Source organism: Corapipo altera, unplaced genomic scaffold, assembly GCF_003945725.1.
Source record: "Corapipo altera isolate COAL_440 unplaced genomic scaffold, ASM394572v1 23, whole genome shotgun sequence".
NCBI classification, from domain to species: Eukaryota; Metazoa; Chordata; class Aves; order Passeriformes; family Pipridae; genus Corapipo; species Corapipo altera.
The window spans coordinates 17,744,800-17,764,327 of NW_020884878.1; the positions used below are offsets into that span (position 1 = coordinate 17,744,800).

General features: G+C 38.6%; 1 protein-coding gene across 3 annotated transcripts; it reads right to left on the bottom strand.

The window, feature by feature from the left end:
* Positions 1 to 7,812: 7,812 nt before the first annotated feature.
* Positions 7,813 to 19,359, bottom strand: CIPC (CLOCK interacting pacemaker). 3 transcript variants are annotated; one of them, XM_027637690.1, is made up of 5 exons: positions 19,231 to 19,338; positions 18,281 to 18,355; positions 16,744 to 16,918; positions 15,662 to 15,831; positions 7,813 to 12,177 (listed from the first exon to the last, which is right to left on the bottom strand). In XM_027637690.1, the coding sequence occupies exons 3-5, from the start codon at positions 16,814 to 16,816 to the stop codon at positions 11,299 to 11,301; spliced, it is 1,122 nt and encodes a 373-aa protein (XP_027493491.1). In that variant the 5' UTR covers positions 16,817 to 16,918; positions 18,281 to 18,355; positions 19,231 to 19,338; the 3' UTR covers positions 7,813 to 11,298. The 3 variants fall into 3 exon arrangements, with proteins under 3 accessions (XP_027493491.1, XP_027493490.1, XP_027493489.1); XM_027637689.1 differs by lacking the exon at positions 18,281 to 18,355 and having other exon boundaries at positions 19,231 to 19,359; XM_027637688.1 differs by lacking the exons at positions 18,281 to 18,355; positions 19,231 to 19,338 and adding an exon at positions 17,629 to 17,811.
* Positions 19,360 to 19,528: the final 169 nt, after the last annotated feature.

Genomic DNA, 19,528 nt, shown 5'->3' on the forward strand with positions numbered 1-19,528 from the left:
TGTTTTTCAGGTGTATGGATTCAGCCCACCACAATCTTAGATCATTCCACTGCTTCAGGATAGACAGGTATGTCAGAAGTTTGACTATATAATCAATGGAGCTGGCAGGCACAGTCAGCCTGGACAGAGCCAATGTCCTGTTGCAAGAGATGCCATCAGCTCAGAAGGAAATGTTACTATCCAGGTTGTCAAAAGGGCACTAAAAGCCCCTTAGCTTTTACTAAGCTAAGGTAAGGATTTTTCCTGTAACACGGAAGCTTCCTATCAGATCTAGGTACAGAATAGAAAGAATTCTGTAGTCAGGCTGGAGGCCAACAACACATTTCTCCCCTTTGCAATCTCTTTTTGGCTTTGTGTATGGACTACTCATGAACTAATTTGGCCGAAACTTGTTCAGCGTCATCCAATCATCCATTGGCATCTACTGGGAAGGGATGAATTTCAGCAGGGGCTCATAAGGATACGTATTATGTTGATGGGAAAAGAGAAGAAACGTGTGAAATATGTGAAGGAGTATGTCAACCCAGCCTGAAAATTACACCATGATGGACAAACTCAATATGAACCTGCAGAACAAGATGTCAGGATTTCATGCTGCATATGAAGAGGAACACGAAGCAAAAAAATCACAATAAACCTTTTCTATCATTCTTTAATGCAGTAAAGACATGGAATATTATATTCAGCATTGTCTTCATTAGTCAACCAGATGGAATTCACAGAAAAGTCATAAATTATTAAGAAGTTGTAAGATTTAAAAAATTGTTATGTTTGTTTACCCTGAGAAATTACAGCTAAAGTGGATGTAAGGAAAATGTGGCAACCATGCATGTATTTTGGAGGGTGGGAGAAATAATTCTTGTTGGACAAACAAGCATCAGTTAGAAACAGAGTTCAATATAAGAAAAAGAAATGTTAACATTTCAGGAAATACTTCCAAATAGCACTTCTTCCACTCTCAGCCTTTAGAAGAAACTTAGGTTGGAGAAGCTGAAATCTTCACATCTAGGGAGCTACAGAATGAACAGGGTAAACTGCAGTGAATAGAGAACTGCCTGCTGTTGCTGGAAAAGTAATTAATAATAGTGGGGAAAATAATCCAGAGAAGCTTCTATTTTTTACCTAGACAGTTGCTCAAGCTCGATCCAAGAAGAGCTACCCTTTTCTATTCTGCTTTGCACTTGTTGCCATCTCAACTGGGTTTGAAATATTTATTAGTACCAGTGCTAATTTATTTAATAGAAGTAACATGAAATACAAACAGCTGTGCAAATAAAGTTATATATAGGTATCTGTTGAAAGAAATAAAAACCAGTGTTTAGGTCTTCTCTTCATAAGCATGGGATTAGAGCATGATTCCCACATGGCTTCTGTTTGTAAATGCTACAGCAGTGATTGACAGATGGCAGAGAATGTCACAATTTTACATGCCTAAAGCAGTTTTGAGTTAGGATGATATTTCTCACCATTTCAATAGGACTAAGAGATACCCAAGCTGCTTCTGTTTTTACCTTTTTTTATACTTTCACGTACTGCCAGAATGACCACTCCGTGTCTGTGCAAACTGAAGAAAACACACTTATATTTGTATTTGATTTTTTTAACCTTGAAATGAGCAGTTAGGTATGTTAACTTCCCATAAGACAACTTTCAGATGGTTTGGAAAAACATTGTCAGTTAAGAACTTGCAGAAATGTCAGGACCCTCTAATAAACACACGCAAATTGAGATGTCATAATAGATTTAAGATCAGTTTTGAATTCTGACATAATTTTAAGGTATTATTTCTTTTTCTTATTTATTCTTACTCCTTCTCCCTCTCCTTCCAAATAATACACAGAAACATTTTTGACAAAACACAGCAGGTCTTATAGAAAAGATTTACATGGAAGAACTGGGAGACCTACACAGTATCTGGGAAATACCAAAGAGGATAAAGCAGACATTTCATTAGCTCAACTATTATTATTTATGAATCAGCTAGAATGACCTTTTATACTCGTTTGATAAAATTTCTTACCGAAACCCCAGTGGAAATGTAACCAATACATAATTTAAATTTCCAGCAAAAACTTAAAATTAAGGTTCATATTTAAGCTGAAGTGTTAAGAGGCTGTACGGACTTTCACTCCCCATAGGAAGTCCCTGAGGCATAAGAAGAATTACTCTAGTGGTCAGAAGTCTCTAGCACTACATCAGAGAAAATAATCCTTTTGAATTTAACTAGTCAAATGTCAAGTCTTTTAACAAATGTGAATTTTGAGAGGGAGGTTTAATCATTTGGGTTATATAGGTGCACAGATAGCAAGACTGTGCCACTAAAGATTCTTCAAGATATATAAAAGTTCCAGTCATTAATGCACTACTACAGATTACAAACCATCTGAGATTATTTTAAAAATTTACACCACTCAAAAGTCAGTTCTTACAAATCTTTTGTCCTGATCTTTTTTACTTTGGACTTTGACAAATCCCAGCATTTGTCCAAATAAATTGTGCAAACTAGGTAAACACATGCAAGCAAGCAGGACAGAAGCTTCATGGATGAAGAGGCAGTAATGAAAATACTCAGTCCTACTAGTTGCAGAACACTGTAGCTCAGTCTAGGAAAAAGTATTTGAGCATATTCTTAGCTTCAAGCATAGACATAGTCCCATAACTGCAGCTGCACTACTCACACCCTTCACTGTACTCACGTGTTTCACAGTTCTGTTGGTTAGACTACAGTACTCAATGTCTTTCAAGACTGCATTGAGGGCATTTTTCTGATTTCAAGTATTGTCACTTTTTAGATAGAAAAATGTCACATCTGATAAGCCTCCAGGCTTTTGACCCCAGTTTCACATGTTGCACTACTATAGTTACATGAATGGGCTTACATGCTGGGGAGGAAAATGACATGTGTGGGCATAAATTAATACGTGAGTGGGGCAAGACAGATGTCTGCTTACACCACAGAAGGTTTTTTTAGTGCCTGCAACACAGCCAGCTAACACTCTCTCCATTCCTCTAGCCTTATCAACCTTGAGATATTTATAAAAGTTTCCCTGGATAGGCATAGAAACAGAGATTTTAGTCACCTATATTTCTTCCTTTCAGTTTTCCAAACCATAAGAAACCAGCCTCTATACTTACTTGTGGAATTACATTAGGGGAAATTAACCCAGTGAGTATCTAGTTTAATTTATTAACATGAACCCAAATGTAGGTTAGTATAACCAACCACACAGATGCTCAGCCTTTAGAAAATCCAGCACCAGAACCATGACAGCCCACAGCCATGACTTCTTGTTGCAATTCCTATATAAAAAGCTTAAAACACTTTACAATAGAGAACAAGTTTTACTTTTCTCATTTTACAGCTGGGAAGATCAAAGTGCCTTTTACAAGCGGAGACAAGAAACTGAGCCCGGGGTCATCTCAATTCCAACCATATGTTATTGTTTGAATTACTTCTTGCAGCAGTAGCAATGCCAGTGCCAAGTGCTTTTGAGGTGGGTGCAATTTGCAGGATTAAAGCCACAAACTTAAGCCTACAGCATACTTTTTGGCTGGAAGAGAGAGCAGGGGAGAAGAGCAAGCACTCAATGAAAGCAGCAAATGACTTCATCTCTGCCATCAAGATACATTTCAGATTACACACCTAAATCAAATGGGAAAAATAATCTTTGTTTAAAAATAGAATGTTCAGATTTTTAAAAAGAAACCTGAAAACTGGCTTAGGACACTGTGTGGATGATTACTTTAAAATCTATTTTTATGCATCTGTGACAAAAATCTTTGGTAACATTGGTGTTCAGTCTCCTTTCCTTTGCCTTTATTCTTTCTTTACTAACAGCAGTCACCTACTTATGGCATTAATTTTGTGGAATTTACTTCCTTTTTTCCACTTTCTTCCCGTCAAATCGCCGGAGATTTTAGGTGTCAGCCATATGGCAACCAGTCCCTCACTCAAAGTTCTCTTATTTTATCTTCTACCTGATGTGACAATTTAGATTGTAGAAAAGCAATGGAAAAGTACTGTGCATTGAGAACCATGTATGATTTAAAATAAAGACTTTGTCATGCTAAGGAAATACTGAACATTAATAGCAATCAGTAGAAGAAGATTGAGAGCTGATGCTACACATCATAAATATCAAATTTTCATGAAGATCTTCTTAAAGTTAATAAGAAAGAGACTAGGGCAAATCTCAAAAAAATAAGAAGTCTAAAAGCATATGTTAGACATGTCAGTGCTAATGGCCCTAGTTGGACATTAAGTGTGAACACAATTGCCAATATCGATCTCATGCTTTTAAGTGTGCTTAGGTTAGCGAAGTTCTCACCTGGAGCTTGGGTGCCACAGAAATGTATGAGAGGAGTCCAAGAATTGACTGTTGCTATATCTGTTCTCATCCCAAACTGAAACAATTTCAGGCAAATAGAGACTTATTTTTAGTCACATTTATATTTTGAAGGGACCTAAAATGGATGCAGTAGCCCATTTACTGAAAAATGATGTGGTAAGGACCGATCTTCCATCAGAACAGGGTGTGATAAAGGAATTACAAAAGCATGCCCCAAGATAAGTTATGCTGTGGAGAAAAACGGGGTGTTTTCCTCCTTTCCTCATGCTAATGTGAGATGCAGGCAGTGGCCTGTTATTGTGACTGTCATATTTTAAGAATAATGAATCTCTGCATGGCTTCTGAGTGCTTGGTTGTTACTGAGTCAACTGACAGAACAGTGAGATGAAGCAGTCCTCTAAGGTGTTCATCTGTGGATAAACAGATGTTATAATGGCATAAATAGGAAAAGGGGTATCAGGGAGTAAACTAACTCAATTAATTTAATCACAATAAGAACACGACAAAAACAATTAAGAAGTTGATGAAACTCTCCTTTTGGCCCTGGAAAGTCCATTTCCTCCATTTCTTACTATGTACGAGATGCAGAAGAAATCTATACTGGCAGCACTCCAGTTCAAGATAAGACATTGTATTGCTGCTGCACAGTGGCAAAAGCATTTCACAAAAATTTCTGTTGAGCAATTAGAAAAAAGCCAGACATATTATTCCTCTCAGATCATGACAGTAGCTTGTTTTCCACTTCAAAAAGTAATTCAGAACATTTTAAACGATGGTTATTAAACATTTTAAATTCAGCAAGTCTGAATAGTTGTAACTGAAAATTTAATGGAGCTAATCAAGAAGTTCTCTGGATCATCAATACTATTTCAATAAATTTCACACCACTAGGAAAGATTTCATAGGACTGAGGTGTGGGAAGAACTAATACAGCATCAGCTTTCCAATGGGTAGGTAGACTGATCTAAATAACACAGCGGGACAACTGGAAGAAAATAATGAAAAAACACATAATTTTTGATTACTCTAGGGCACAGAAAGCAAAAGTAATTGAAATTATTGAAGCTTATAAGAAATAGAGCTTGTCAAATAAAACTGACTCCTTATACTGATCAACTAGAATCAGAAACTGGTTGAAGGCAAAGCCAACACACATAGTATTTATACTACTAATGGGCATTTAAGTGTGCCACATGGCAAACTGAAGGCATAATTATACAAAATTAACTGGCTTGTGTGAAACATATTGCAACTACATTTTCTGAATTGTATACAGAGATCTATTAAGCACTATCTTCTACTCTTATTTTAAAAATGGTATAAAATTGGTTCTTGACTGTAACATTATTTAACATTGTTTTCAATAATTGAAATACAAAAGAAACAAAAATCTAACTATGACAAAGTTTCAAAGGAGAGAAGCAGAGAAAATTAAATGAATATGATTGGACACTTACTAAAACCAGTTTGCTTTGTTTTCTGGCTGCAAACTGCATTGAAAGGAATGTGGAAACATACTTACAGGACAGGTGTTCACCAATCACAGAAGCAACAGGCCCAGGGATTATTTAGACTTCCTATCTGATGTCATGGTCAAGACTGCTACAAAAATGAGGTAGAGCAACAGCAGGGAGGGTTGAAACTGTACAATTCTTTTAGCAATCCTGTTTTGCTATTAGTGTTCCAATTAAAAATATATTTAAATTATTTTAAAGGATCCAAAAAGTGTCACAGATGAATAAAGGACCCAAAAGATTTGAGAGTTTATTTACTTACTTTAAAAAAGAAAGCTGAAGAATGACTTGTTCAGTTTGTAAATGCCTACAGTGAAAACAGCAACATCACAGCACGCACTTCAGTTTAGCAGACAAAAGACAAAAGATCTGACAGCTTAATACTGAAAGATGACAAATTCAGGCTCAGTATAAGAGGTATGTTTTTAATAGTAAGTAATTACATTTTGAACAATTTGGGTGGATTCTTAATCTTAGGAGCTTTCAGACCAATGCAGGATGCTTCTTCTAAAAACAGCTGTAGTTCAAACAAGAATTTGAGGAAGTCTTGGAAACTGCTCTCTGCAAGAGAGCAGACTGAACACATGGCATTTCCTTCTGCCTTCTGAATCAGATTACACTGGAACTGTTAAATTTGTCTCATGGACATACCTCAAAGGAGGTAGATCTAAGAAGGGAAGGGAAGTGGGCATGATCATTTTGGACATGTTGGACCATACAATACAGCTGGGGCTATATGGCTGCATTACACTGCAGCCTTAAAAAAGCACCACCTAAGTACCACCTAAGTGTAAAATTGTGTTGATAGAGGCCCCACATTTCTGTACCAGAAATTATGAAAATGAAAGCAGTAACAGCATGCTATGTTCAATCTAGCAAATGCCAGAAATTCTGCAAGCCAGCAGATTGCTCAGCCCAAGCCTGCAAGGGTACTGCTCCTTTCAGACTGTTTGTGTCATGAGAAAGAAAAACAAGAGGGGTGCAATGCACCTGAAAGAAGCAGTTCACCCTTTCTACCTCAGTGAAATAAAGGTGAACAGGCCTGACATGCTGCAGACATAAACTTTACGACATAAATGAAAGACTTTACGACATAAACGAAAAGGCAGTCAGAAGAGACAGATGTCTGCAAACTTTCTGCTTGAATTGTAACCTATATCTTTTATAAACACAAAATTTGCAAACACTGAGTTTCCAGTCTCAGGAAATTAAATTACTTCAACTGATGGCACTCCTTTTTGGATGTAAAGAAACGAGATTCAAGTTAATGCCTTGTCTAGTGCCAAGTAAAAGCTTTAACCGGAATCTCTTGTACCTTAGAACAAGATCTCATGCCACAAGGCTGCTGGATCTTTTGGGTGTGACTGCCAAGTTCTCACTTTGAGAGTCATCTTTGAACAAAGCAAAGACCATATAAAGACAGCCACATTTTGAAGAAATGTGTTTTAGTGAAAAGCTGGTATACAGATTTAGCTGGAGAATGTTCTCCAAGAGAGACTGTAAAATTTTTCACTCAAAGAATTCTTTTAGTAGCCAAGATTCATACTTCACAATTTAGAACTTCTGCATACCCAACTGACAGAATTAAGATGCAGCGTAGGAGTTCACCCTGCACAGACGGTGAGCATAATGTACAGTCATCACAGAGACAACAGTTCAGAGATGGAAAAATCCTTTCAGGTTGTTCATGACAGATCTATGGCAATGGTCACCCACGACAATATATTTTTAGAGTTCTGTACAGCCCACTTCCACGCATGCTCCTCCCAGAGACCCTTTAATTCATACATACTGTTAAAGCTCACGTGACTCTCTTCAGCAAGATACATCATAGTATCACTTTTGGATATGCACTTTCCCACATGGGCAACCTGCTGTTGTGGAGCTGTATTTAAAGCAGGCTTCGGAACCAAGGACTTTGCAGTTTAGCAGCATTAAAACAGCCCACAAACTTTTCAAGTACATATTTTATTTCATTCATATTTCACAGTCTTTTTCTGTAAAGTTTTAGCAAAAAGGTCATGTTTTATAACAGAGTTCTTAGGCTATTGTATTCAGAGCTAGCAATGGACTTTGAAAGTACGGAAAATATTTACATTCCAGACAGAACAGTAGAATTTCAAAAAGACATAGCAAAAGTAATCAAAAATACCAACATTTATTAAAACATAATAGAAAAACAGCAGTCTGCCTGACCCATCAAGCTACTTTGCCTGCTAGTTGTCAGCAGCAACTGAAGACACAGCAGGCCACTCAACTGACTGTATAGACTGGGATAGCTGTCTTCAGCTAACCTGTTAATATAAAGATCAAAAAAAATCTGTAACTTCATTGCTTACAGCTTTCCAATCAGAGGCTAATGTCTCTGTTCAGATCTACTGTACCACTTCTAGATTCTGGCCAGAATCAGGACCTATTCTGGTCCTGATGTAGTCAACTAATTTCCTCAACGCATTTCCAAGCTAACCTATTTTATTACAGTGTAGCCAAGAAAGGAAACTCCTTATTGTTTAAAGCTTTAGGAGGGGTTCTAGGAATAAAGACAGCTAAGAGAATCTGAACAGAACGGTACCTGATGATATATTTATCACCAGGGACCTTCAACACACTTTTTTTTTTAATAGATGTTGCGTCAAGATTTGTCATTATCTAGGGATATGGTTCCTAAGGGACTCCAGATTTACACAGAAGAGTTTCAGAGTGAATTTTTCTAGTTCGGAAAACACTATTTAAGTCTGGACTGATGCCCAGTAGGAGATTTCTAACCAGCTGCTGGACTTTATTCACAGATTTATTGAATATATATTTATACAAATTACACCAGCTGAAAGGCCCATTAGCTGTAAGCACACCCACCTCAGCCCACCCTCAGTGCTGTCAGGGGAAAAAATACATGTGGTACTACGAAGATTATGAGAGATTTTCATCAGCTGAAGTCTCCCCAAGTCAGATGGCATTACCCTGCAAGGGAAGTTTTTAATTCCTTTTTACTCCATCAGAGCGGTGGAAATAGGATGGAGAAGAGGTCATCGGCAGACTCATTTTTCCTTATCTCTCAAATAGCTAAGATTGGACTTCATTTTTTCTGACTTCCTTTTATCTGTAGGTAGCCTGAGCCCATCACCTTGTTTTCTAGGACAGTCATTACTTAAAATACATATTCTGAACTTCAAATTCTGCTCTCCATTTAATAGGTAGAACAAGAACTTTAGGAAGAGTAGGAAAAATATCCTATGCTCTTTCTCATACCTCATATCTCTAGGTCTGTTATATATATCTGATCAATGGAACTGCCTCCTCTCCTTGTAAGAAGCTCAGAAGAAACAAGCTCATCTTCTTTCATAAATGGCCTAAAGGCACCATCACATCTATCCTGCCAAATGTCATTTGGTGCAGACAACACAACCGATAGACTGCGTCCAGACTGGACATGTCCTACATTGTTACACTGCACTGTGCTGCTTTCTGGGTTTGCTGGTTGAGTTTCGGCTGGGCTGTGAGTTCTGAGACATCCTAGTATCACAACTATAGCAGGTATATTTAAAAAAATACATGACAGAACAGTCTATGAACACTTTTAATCAATTCCCACATACTGTACCAGTCTTCAGCAGGTGGGCAAGATCCCATGAAAGGCGTGGCTACTAGTTTGCTACAGCTCCACTAGGGCAAACTGTACTACAATATTTCTCTCTAGGCCCATGGCTAGTACAAATAAGACTCATGTGCTTCCTCTTTGTAAGACATGTACAGCATTTCTTTTTGTCAGCATAAAAAGGGTGAAATCCCCTATGAGAGAGAAGTTCCTTACAATTTCTCTAATGCACCTATTGGAGGAAGACTACAAAAGCATTCTCTACAGTCTTCTGCAATATTGACACCCAGAGGCGTCAAAAAATGAAAAGGTCTACTCACAAATTAGCAAGACATCCACTGTAGTTTCAAGTTTCTTTTTTAAAAATCTGAAACAGATCACAGAAGTAATCAAAGCATCAAAATACCCAGTCACCTAGATGGCACACTGAAATTATTGTCACACAGAAAGGAATATGTCATAGATATATTTAATGTTCTTAGACAAAGCCATTCTCAGTTTTCTACACAGACCGCTCTGGAAAAAACCCTTCAGACTGGAGGGAGTGACATAGTAAAGTGTATACATAAACTGAAAAGAAATAAATATCTGTAAAACAGCTTTTCTAACATGACTACTGCAGATCTCCACTATCAAGATATCTTAGGCCAATATCTTACGCACACAGCAGTGTTAGCTATATCTCAAGCAGGCTAGGAATGATATAAATCTATGTGGAGGAAAAAATGTTCTGGAGTTTGCTGGGTTTTTTGAAGTTCAGGCTTAGGTGGATAAAATTTTTAGGGAGTTTATCCAAGCTGACACATCCCCACCCCTACTACATGCACCTGATTTCTCTAAATAAAAAAAGAGATAGAAGGGGATGGGAGAAGGACTTCACCACAGACCATTACACTCCTCTCATTTCATCTCTCTTTTTTTATACTTGGAAACCTGATTTTGCAGAAGAAAATGGGCTTTTTAAAGATATACATATCAAGTACTATGTAATTAGTCTTGTCAAATTAATCCTGGTGAATGAATATCTTCCTTGTCCTTTTTTTTTTATATCACTGCAGCTGTTAATATGAATGTTTAATCTGTCAGCTACTGAGAAAATCCAAAGCCACCATCCTTGTACACTTCTTACCATTAATGCACATGGCTTTGGAACAAACCCTTCCAGTGCAAGCCTTGTGATTTTTATTCACTCCAAACATACAGATCAAAATCTAAAGTATACTCATCAAAACATGCCATTTCACTTGGGTCCTAAGACACTCATCACCTTACCAAAGACTGCAATGAATACAGAATGCCTCTTCACCACAACCAGATTTCCACTAATTCAAATGAATTAAAACCCCAAAGCCAGCCTCTCTGCTACCAGAAAAGACAGCAACAACCTGAAGATACCACCCCACCAATATGTTTCCTCTCCTCATAACAAACCCCTTCGCCTACTTGGCATTGATGATGGTCCAACAGTGGGGCCTGTTCTGCTGTTGCACTCTCAGAACTGATTATCTGAAGATGGGAATAGGAAGATGCTTGCAGAATACTGCAAATGACTGTCTTTTCACTGCAAGAATGGGAACGTGCCAGCAGAGCACATCCACGCTTCTCGAGTCCAAGGAATTATACAGAGTTAGCATGGAGTTCAAGTCACACTGCAGTTACTAAGTACCCATTCTGTCAAGAACCCACCATACTATTCCAGTCCCACAGCTGGCCCTGAAGACAAATTGTTAATGGCAATGTGACTTTGCAAGTCTTGGACTCAAAAAATGCTCAAGTAAAAGTTTGAGACAGGAAAAAGGAGGCACAGAAATAAGTTGACCAACAGCTATGCACCTTTTTACTACATGTTGGGATATGTGGGGTCTTCGAGGTTGCTATCAGCTTTGTCAGAACCTGTTAGAGAGGCTTCTAGCTCTGCCCATGACTGTGGAGCATTGTTCTTTATTGCCTCTATGAAAAGTTGTGTTTGGTGCTTCAGCCGGTCCAGCTCAGCCTGAGTCACCTGGTTCTGATGAATGAGCTCCTTGGTCTTTAAAGTGATCTCCAGCAATCCCGACCTGCGCAGCACAACAAGCGTATTCTGAAAGCGTCTGCACCTGCTTTGCTGCTGCAAGAGCAGCTCAGGGGTAGTGCAAATCTCTTCTGGTGTCAGTGGGGGGCTCCACACTGCAGACTGCATTGTAGTCTGTGATGCACCCTCACTCTCATGAAGGGTGCACTTTGCTGCCTGCAGAGTTCCAAAAGGCAAAAGGGGAGTCAAACCTGGCACTTTCTGAGTGTCACCGGAAACATGATGAAAACCAGAAAGAGCTGACAGTTTCCCACTTGTCACCAGAGCTGAAGAACTTTGCTGGTTAGAATCCTGAGGGGTCTTAAAGCTAACTGGTAGGTGGGCAAAAGGACTAGTAGGCAAGCCTGTGCTCATCAATACAGAAGAAGTCTCCATCTTGGGTGCTTCCGTGCAGAGTCGTTTATGGCAAGTGGTTTCCTGACATTCTTCTAGATCAAAGGACTGATCTCTTTTGCAGGGTTGTGGTGCTATTTTGGGATAAGAATTCAGGATGGGCAAGTAATTAGTGGAGTCACTTCTCTTTTTCCCAACAGAGTGAGGATTAATGGGAGGTGGGATTGATGGACGAAGAAACACTAGCTGTGGCTGAGCTGGAATCACTTCAAAGGATGGCTGCACAGTCCAAGACTGGAGCTGTGATGAACTCCCCTGAGAAGAGAAACAGGGAAAAACCAGAAATCTTACAAAAGCATTGTAAAAGAGGATCAAAAAAGTCTTAAATGAAACAGGTAGACTGTGACATTTCTCCATATTTGATATATGTTGTCCAATTAATGTGTTCTGAACAGTTTCCATCAAACTCCTTCTCTGACAACAGTGCATAACACTGGAATCAAAGTTGTAATCCATAATCCTTTTACTATGGAACAGCAGATATATTTAAAAAACAATTCAATCTGAATTTATACATTTTTCCTAAAGAAGGATTACACCGCATGTTTAAATTGTACAATGTTCATGCAAAAGTTCAATGTAGATTTGGAGTCAAACAACAAGTGCATAGAAAAGTTGAAAAATAATTAAGCTATGTAGTTATGAAATACATTAAGAGTCAAGGAAAGACTGCACAGACATTTTAGGAACAATTCAGACTCCCTCTGTTGAAAGGTAGCAACTCAAATCTTGTTGATTCTATTCTTACAGCAAGCTTTTGAAATGGTTACTTAAAATAGACAACAGCTGTTCAGTAAGTCTTGCAATCTTAAGCACAATACACGGTTTCAATAAATTTAAAAACATGAAGTAGAAAAAAAATGCTGAATATCAACCAATGTAAGCAAAAAAGCCTGCTGTAAGCCCAGAGGAGTTTAACTTCATACCTCTGGTGAAACAGTGCGCTCCAATAAACCTTAAAAGCATTATATTTCAAGAAAAATGCCCACGTTTTTACTCCCTCCCACAAGCCATATTCTGGAATATAGGGGTATACATCCATTTTTACAAGATATTACCTCTTTTTCCTCCAACACATTACTACAGATCTTCATGAGATCCTCTGGCCAAAAACATGCCTGCTTTTCTCCAAAGATATCAAATGGTCTTCTAATATATTTAAGTCATCACCACTACAATTATACTAATATAATATATTGTCAGGCGCTTTTTCAGTTCTTTACAACCTGGAACACAACTGGCATGCTTGCTGAAGGAACAATTTTTAGCTACCACAAATACATTTTATTATTTTTAATACTATACTGAGTCATCTGAAATCCATATCCTTTCCACCAGTCTCATAAATTTAAATGCTTATATGGTTTGGCAAAGTCCCTTTCCCCAATTAATGATCTGAACTTACCAAAAACAGATACTATCCACTGATTACCACACTGAGACTTGGAGATAACATTCAATTACCTACTCTGACACAATGTTTCTTCAGTTCAGTGGGTCCTTACGGAATAGGGATACAGAACTACTAGCTGTAAAATTAAATATTACTACCATAACAGAGAAAATAGGACATAAAAAAGAGAAGTATGTGGAGATGTTAGGAGTAAGGAAGCATATAAACACTGTGGCTATACATACACATGTAGCCTTAAGGAGCAAGGAGTCAGAAGTTGTCATGTCCTGCACAACTGTACAGCACCCACACAGCAGAGCCCTGGAATCATTGAGGTCAAAAGAGCTGTGGTAACTCTTTATCTTGTTCTTGGGTTTCTTCTTATCTCTTATCTACTTTATTCTCCTTTTCCTTCTCATATTGCACTCTGCTCCTGTTCTCCTACTCAAAATCTCATTTTCAGTAGAGGAGGACACCTTTATTTTACTAATTCTGCAAATTGTTGTGGGTTTTGTTGGTTTTTTTTTTTAATGAAAGCTATGGAAGATAACATCCTGTCTAAAAAGCCTTCCTATTTATTAAGGACTTTTACAAGACTGACAGAAACCTTGACACAAGTAGCACTGTGTTTTCGAGAATTGATGCCTGCTTGATTTTTATTTTGTTTTTAGTAACATTGTTGTTAGCTGTTTATATTCTGAAACGGGGCCAGCAGGTAACCATCATTGTGCAGGATCACAGTGGTTCCAAGACAGAAGGACGATGCTGACTGAAATTGAAACTGGAACAAATAAACAGCAGTAACTGGATGCTGCCTTTTCTTTTTTTTTTTTTTTGGTCTAGCGTGCCCAACTGAGTGCAGTGCTGAAAAGACCATATTAAAAAGACGGCCAACATGACTATCTGAGATCACCAGGTGTAATGAAAAAAGAGAAAAAGACACTTTATTATTATTCTGACCTAGACTTGTTGCTTTTGATTATTGTAGTGAACATTTTTCAATTTAACATTATTGTCCTTAATCATACATAATTAGCCTTAGATGTTATGACACACTGCTCAAGAGAACCAAGTGGTAATTTCATCTACCTCCAACACTTCCTTGCCAAATTCTGTCTTTGCTACACTACCAGATTTTTTTTTTATGTATATGTGGTTGGGGGTTTTTTTATATATATATAAAGCTACTTATTATTAGCTGCTTCTGCTAACTGTTCACAACACAACCTGGAGCTTAACATTAGACTGCCACTGCAATTAGTGCTTAACTTTTGAGCTCTGGGCCAAAGCCTATCTATCAACCTTTAGCAAAGCTCGGCCTATTCCTTACTGTAACTAACTTAAGAATTTGTTAACATAGTACTTTGTCCACACATCTAGAAACATGACTAAATATTGAAATTGTTTCCTGTCAAGATAAGGCACAATGCTCAGAGAACAGAATCATCTCCCCTACAAATGCATGATCTGCTAAATACTAACAGAAACCCATATTTGTATGCATTGTGTATCACAATGATACACAGTGTTTAATAGGTCTTGCTTGCTGTCATAACAGATTCAGTCAAAAAAGAATCTGGATCTATATTACCTTTTCCCCTTCTCACTGTATTCTCAGAAGTATTCTAACAAAAAAAAAAAAAAAAGAACTTTTGCTCTGTTTCGAAAATGAGTGTGTACAGAGCAAGAGGTCTAATAACAGGACAGTACTTGGAGCTCCTGTATCTTCTATTAAAATGTCAAAGTTAGGGGTCTTGCAGTTGTGCTGGAGGAATTACACATTACAAAATACTGGAGAACATAAATAGGGAATATAATTGTTGCAATGTGAGCCATCACATGCAATTAAGGGAAACAACTACTAAACTATAAGTATCACAGCTAACTTCAGGTAAGGATTTAATTTTTGCATTTATAACACTCTGGATTAGTGTTTCCCACTGCATATGAAGTCCTTACAGGACCTAAGAACAAGGAAACAAACCTATCATCCTACTTCACCATCTTTATTGAATGAAAAAGACAACAGCAGTTTTCAAAAGCAAATCACCCATCTCTGTTTAATCTTTGGTGCTATTTACATAACATTGTTAAAGATGTATTTTGGGAGGATTCCTTTAAGACAAAGAGGTTTAGTAGATATAGCAGAGCTTCTCCATCTCACTTTTTTTTTTCCATCTTAGTGATTCTAGCCTGCCCCTCAAAAGAGCAGACTGTCACATCAGAACTTAAGTACCAGTTACTTCCCAGACTGCAACAATGCAAAATCTTTTTGAAAGGAAAAGTATTTTTTTTAAAAAAAATTAAGAACATGGAATAGTTTTCAATATATTATTTCTTCCCTACCTGCTTAACTAACACATTTTTCATTACGACCATAGGAGAAAGTGCAGGAAAGGAGCTGCTTGTGGTCCTCGGGCATTGCCAAGGTCCATCCTCTGCATTCCAACACAACGTATTCAGCACATCCTCAGAGTCCGTCTGCTCCATAGCACTGGGGCACTCTGAACTTCCATCTGTCAGATGTAGAATTCAGCTGTTAGTTGTTTCCCATGCAACATGCTTACTACTTCCTTTCAGTTCTGCTTCCTTTCAACCAAGTCACAAAGAACAATAAAGTTCAGATCTGCAATATCAACAAAATTAGAGCTGCTGTGACAGCTGTCAAATAGCCTTTAATAAAAGGCTTTATATTTCAGGTCAGTTCTCATAGACACATCTTCTCCCCAAAAAATCTATGACTTTTTGTTCTTTCATATTTAGTCTCCAAGGGACTGCACGCTATCATGAAGGTTGCTCTAAAAAACTGGTACAGGAAGGAACTACAGGCTCCAGCATTGCCACATCCATCGTCTGTGCTGCAGGCATTTTGTGTCTTGAAATTTTCTATCTAAAAACCCAGTACAGGAGATATCTCTCACAAAAACTTTTTTTTTCTCTCCTTTAAAGGCCATTTTTGCAGTTTTGTTGACTATTTTGTTGACAATGGTACACTGTGTCTACATTTTACTGATGTTATAGCAATTACTCTCTGGTTTATCAGGCTCTACTGACAATCTGGTCAGTTCATAAGACATTAGGTAGCATAATCCAACAGTTCCTTCATCACTGCAAAGAACAAAAAGTAATTGTGTCATCCCCACTTCTAGACTTTCTAGTCTGAGATTCTTCCATTAATTTTTTTACTAGTCACATTTTAAATTCCCATGCCATTCAAATTCACAGGATGAACTTTATAACTAAAGTTCCACTCCAAAAGACTTCGGTGGTAGGATGATTGCAGATGAAACCTATCTTGCATAGAAAAGCCCTCCACGGTAATGAGACACAATCTGAAAGGGGTTAGTCAGATTTATCAGACATCACCGATAAAAGCAAAGCCTGAGCAAGATAACACACAAAAAAATTAACACAGTGGTTTTCTAAACCTGAATATCCAGAGTCTTTGTCAGATTCAGCTGCCGCCATGCTGAGGCGATGGTTGAAGCTCTTCATTTCCATCACTTTGCCCAGTAGTTCCTCAAGGGTCTCAGGAGATGACTGTTTTGCCTGAGTGCTTCCATAGTGCCAAGGGCAGTTTTTAATGCCTCTTCCATCGAGGAACTACAAAAACAATTAAGAACAAAGAAAGACTTCCTCTGAATCTAAAGAAAGCTCCATTAGCATAAGACAACATCGGTGGCCATGTTTCTCAATAAGGAAATCAGGTTATGAAAGGTTTGCTGTATCTGTAGAGCCATCTGTAGAATTCTATTAAACTCTCTGCCTCACATTTGCCATGTTAATCACACATTTAGAGTAGAAAATAAAAATGCCAATAAAACAAGTTTATTCCCTGCAAAACTCTCTAAACTACGCATGTTTAATAACAAATTACAGAGTAGAAATGATAGGCAATAATTCTTTGCGTCAACTGACACTTTGTAGACTCTTCTGAACTTAAGTTTTACACCTGCCTTCAGATGATTTTTCAAGTTTCAGGAAAGTTTTCACGAGCCAGTCTTTCAGTCCCCTGCATCAGCTACAAAAGAACAATACTGTAGTAGGCATGGCTTTGAATCTTTTAGGATAGGCTAAAGATGCCAAAATAACAAAGGCATAGGAAGGAACAAACTAATTGAAATAAAAATATGGTACATGTATTTTAAGTTTTTAAAAAATCTTTACTGAATGCCATCAACTAATCAAAGGTATTTTAGAAGTACTGAAGACATGGATGCAGCTGAAGGGGCAGAATGCACCCATCTTATTCAGCTCCTTTCTTCAGGGGCTAAGCAAGGCAGAGTACAGGGCAGCCAGTCTTACTCAATTACCTGAAATGGGACCATTCCATATTGAAAATTTCTGAGTAAAGTCCAGAGTAGATTCACCTGGAGAGCACAGTGCATCAGTAATTTCTAACTCCATTATGAATTCTGTTGGACAAGGTGAAAATTCCTTACTGCACACACAAAACTTGGCAAATAGGAATGTCATTTCTATATCTGCTAAAAAGGTAATGCCTAAATCTATGAATGTCCCTCTGAGTCAAGGAGGACAGTTGCATGTCCTTTTATTCTGCCAGTGAGCTAACTAGAGACTTCAAGAAATACCTCAAAATACTGAAAGAATGAAAGATTGAAAACTGATGTATTAGACATCTCTTCAGCCCCAAAAAGTAAAATAAACTAAAAACTAAAGGCTATTCATAAACAAGATTTATATCAAGAATTATAATTACTCAGGCCATATTTATCCTACAAAAACTTTCATGTCCCAAGGACTGAATCCCAAAACAAGACATGTGCTGAGTGAAGCCCATACAACAAATACAGCTAAATCTGGAAAACTGTGGTTTTGTTAACAGTCTGATTCACTCACAAGAGTAAAGTAAGTCATCAGAGAAAGGAAACTTAAATAAGTTATCAGTGAACATGCTGGGGGCTAAAGAAATCCATACTTCTAAAAGTGTGACACGTAACATACCTGCAGTGCACTCCTAGGGGAGACATGGCCTTAGAAATGCCCTCTTCTTCCTGCACCCAGAATGAAAGGCTGAAACTAAAAGCTATGAAAATCAGAATAATGTAGTAACATTATGGCTTCCCATACTACATACTTGTCACAACCTTCAGCTGCTTCCTGAGAGTAGGCAGCTTCTAATAAGACAAAGTTTCAGGTTCTCTGAAAGAAGGTAACTGAGAGTTTGGCTAACAGGAAACTGGCACAACGAAGTGCAGGAATTACTTCTAATGTTATTTGTAGAAATTATTTTCTTATAAAGTAACCATTTGAAGTTATGTCTCATGTTAAAGCTTTGTATTTAAATTATAAAAACAGGAACTCAGGAGTCTGCATCATAGTCAGGCTAGCAGTCCATCAGCAGCAGTATCCAGTGCAAGCTGCTTCAAATGACATTGCAGCAGACATTCTGGAACAATTTACCCTGAAACGTAAGTTTCTTCTTAAGGTCCTGCCAACTGGTTGTTAGAACTGTGCTCCAAAATCTCGAGCCTCGGCAGCTACAGTAACGAATTCTGAAATGGTAAGATGCCTGTCTATACAACTACAAGAACGATGGAATAATGGCCAGCAGAAGAGATTTTCCTCAGCTAGCTACTTGCATAGTCTTTACTTTCAGTTTTCAGTCACACCTGCCTGCCTGCTAAGAGGTATGGAGCAAACACGATTACGTAAGAGCAACCTAGATGCCATCCCTGGAATGGAAGACGTGCTTTAAGTCCTCGATCCATGTTCTCACTACTTAGTCCTTTCCAAAACACCCCAAACCAAAACTAGAAACAGAAGGATAGAAATAAGTAAGAACACCTCATCTGCCAGCTTTGCATGAAGGGAAGCTTTGGGAAGGGCTGGCACGTCTTTTTCTCTTATGGAACAAACCAAAACAACAAAACCACAACCCAAAATAAACAAACCAGAAGCGCCGCTCTCCCGAAACGCGGGCGTGCGATCCCTCCTGCCCATGCCCGGACCAGAGCCGCCCCCCGGCCCGGCGGGAGGGAGCTCCGCCGCGCACCGCCCGGGGTACCGGGCACCCCGCCGCCGCCCAGGGCCGTCCCCGCGCTGAGTCCACCCGACCGCCCCTCCGCCCACACACCAGGCCCGGGCCCCGGGGAGCCCCGGAGCCCTACGGGGTGAGAAGAGCCCGCGCAGGTGGGCCGAGCCACGGGGCTGCCGGGCGCGGGCCGCCACCCCGCCACACGGCGAAGCGCA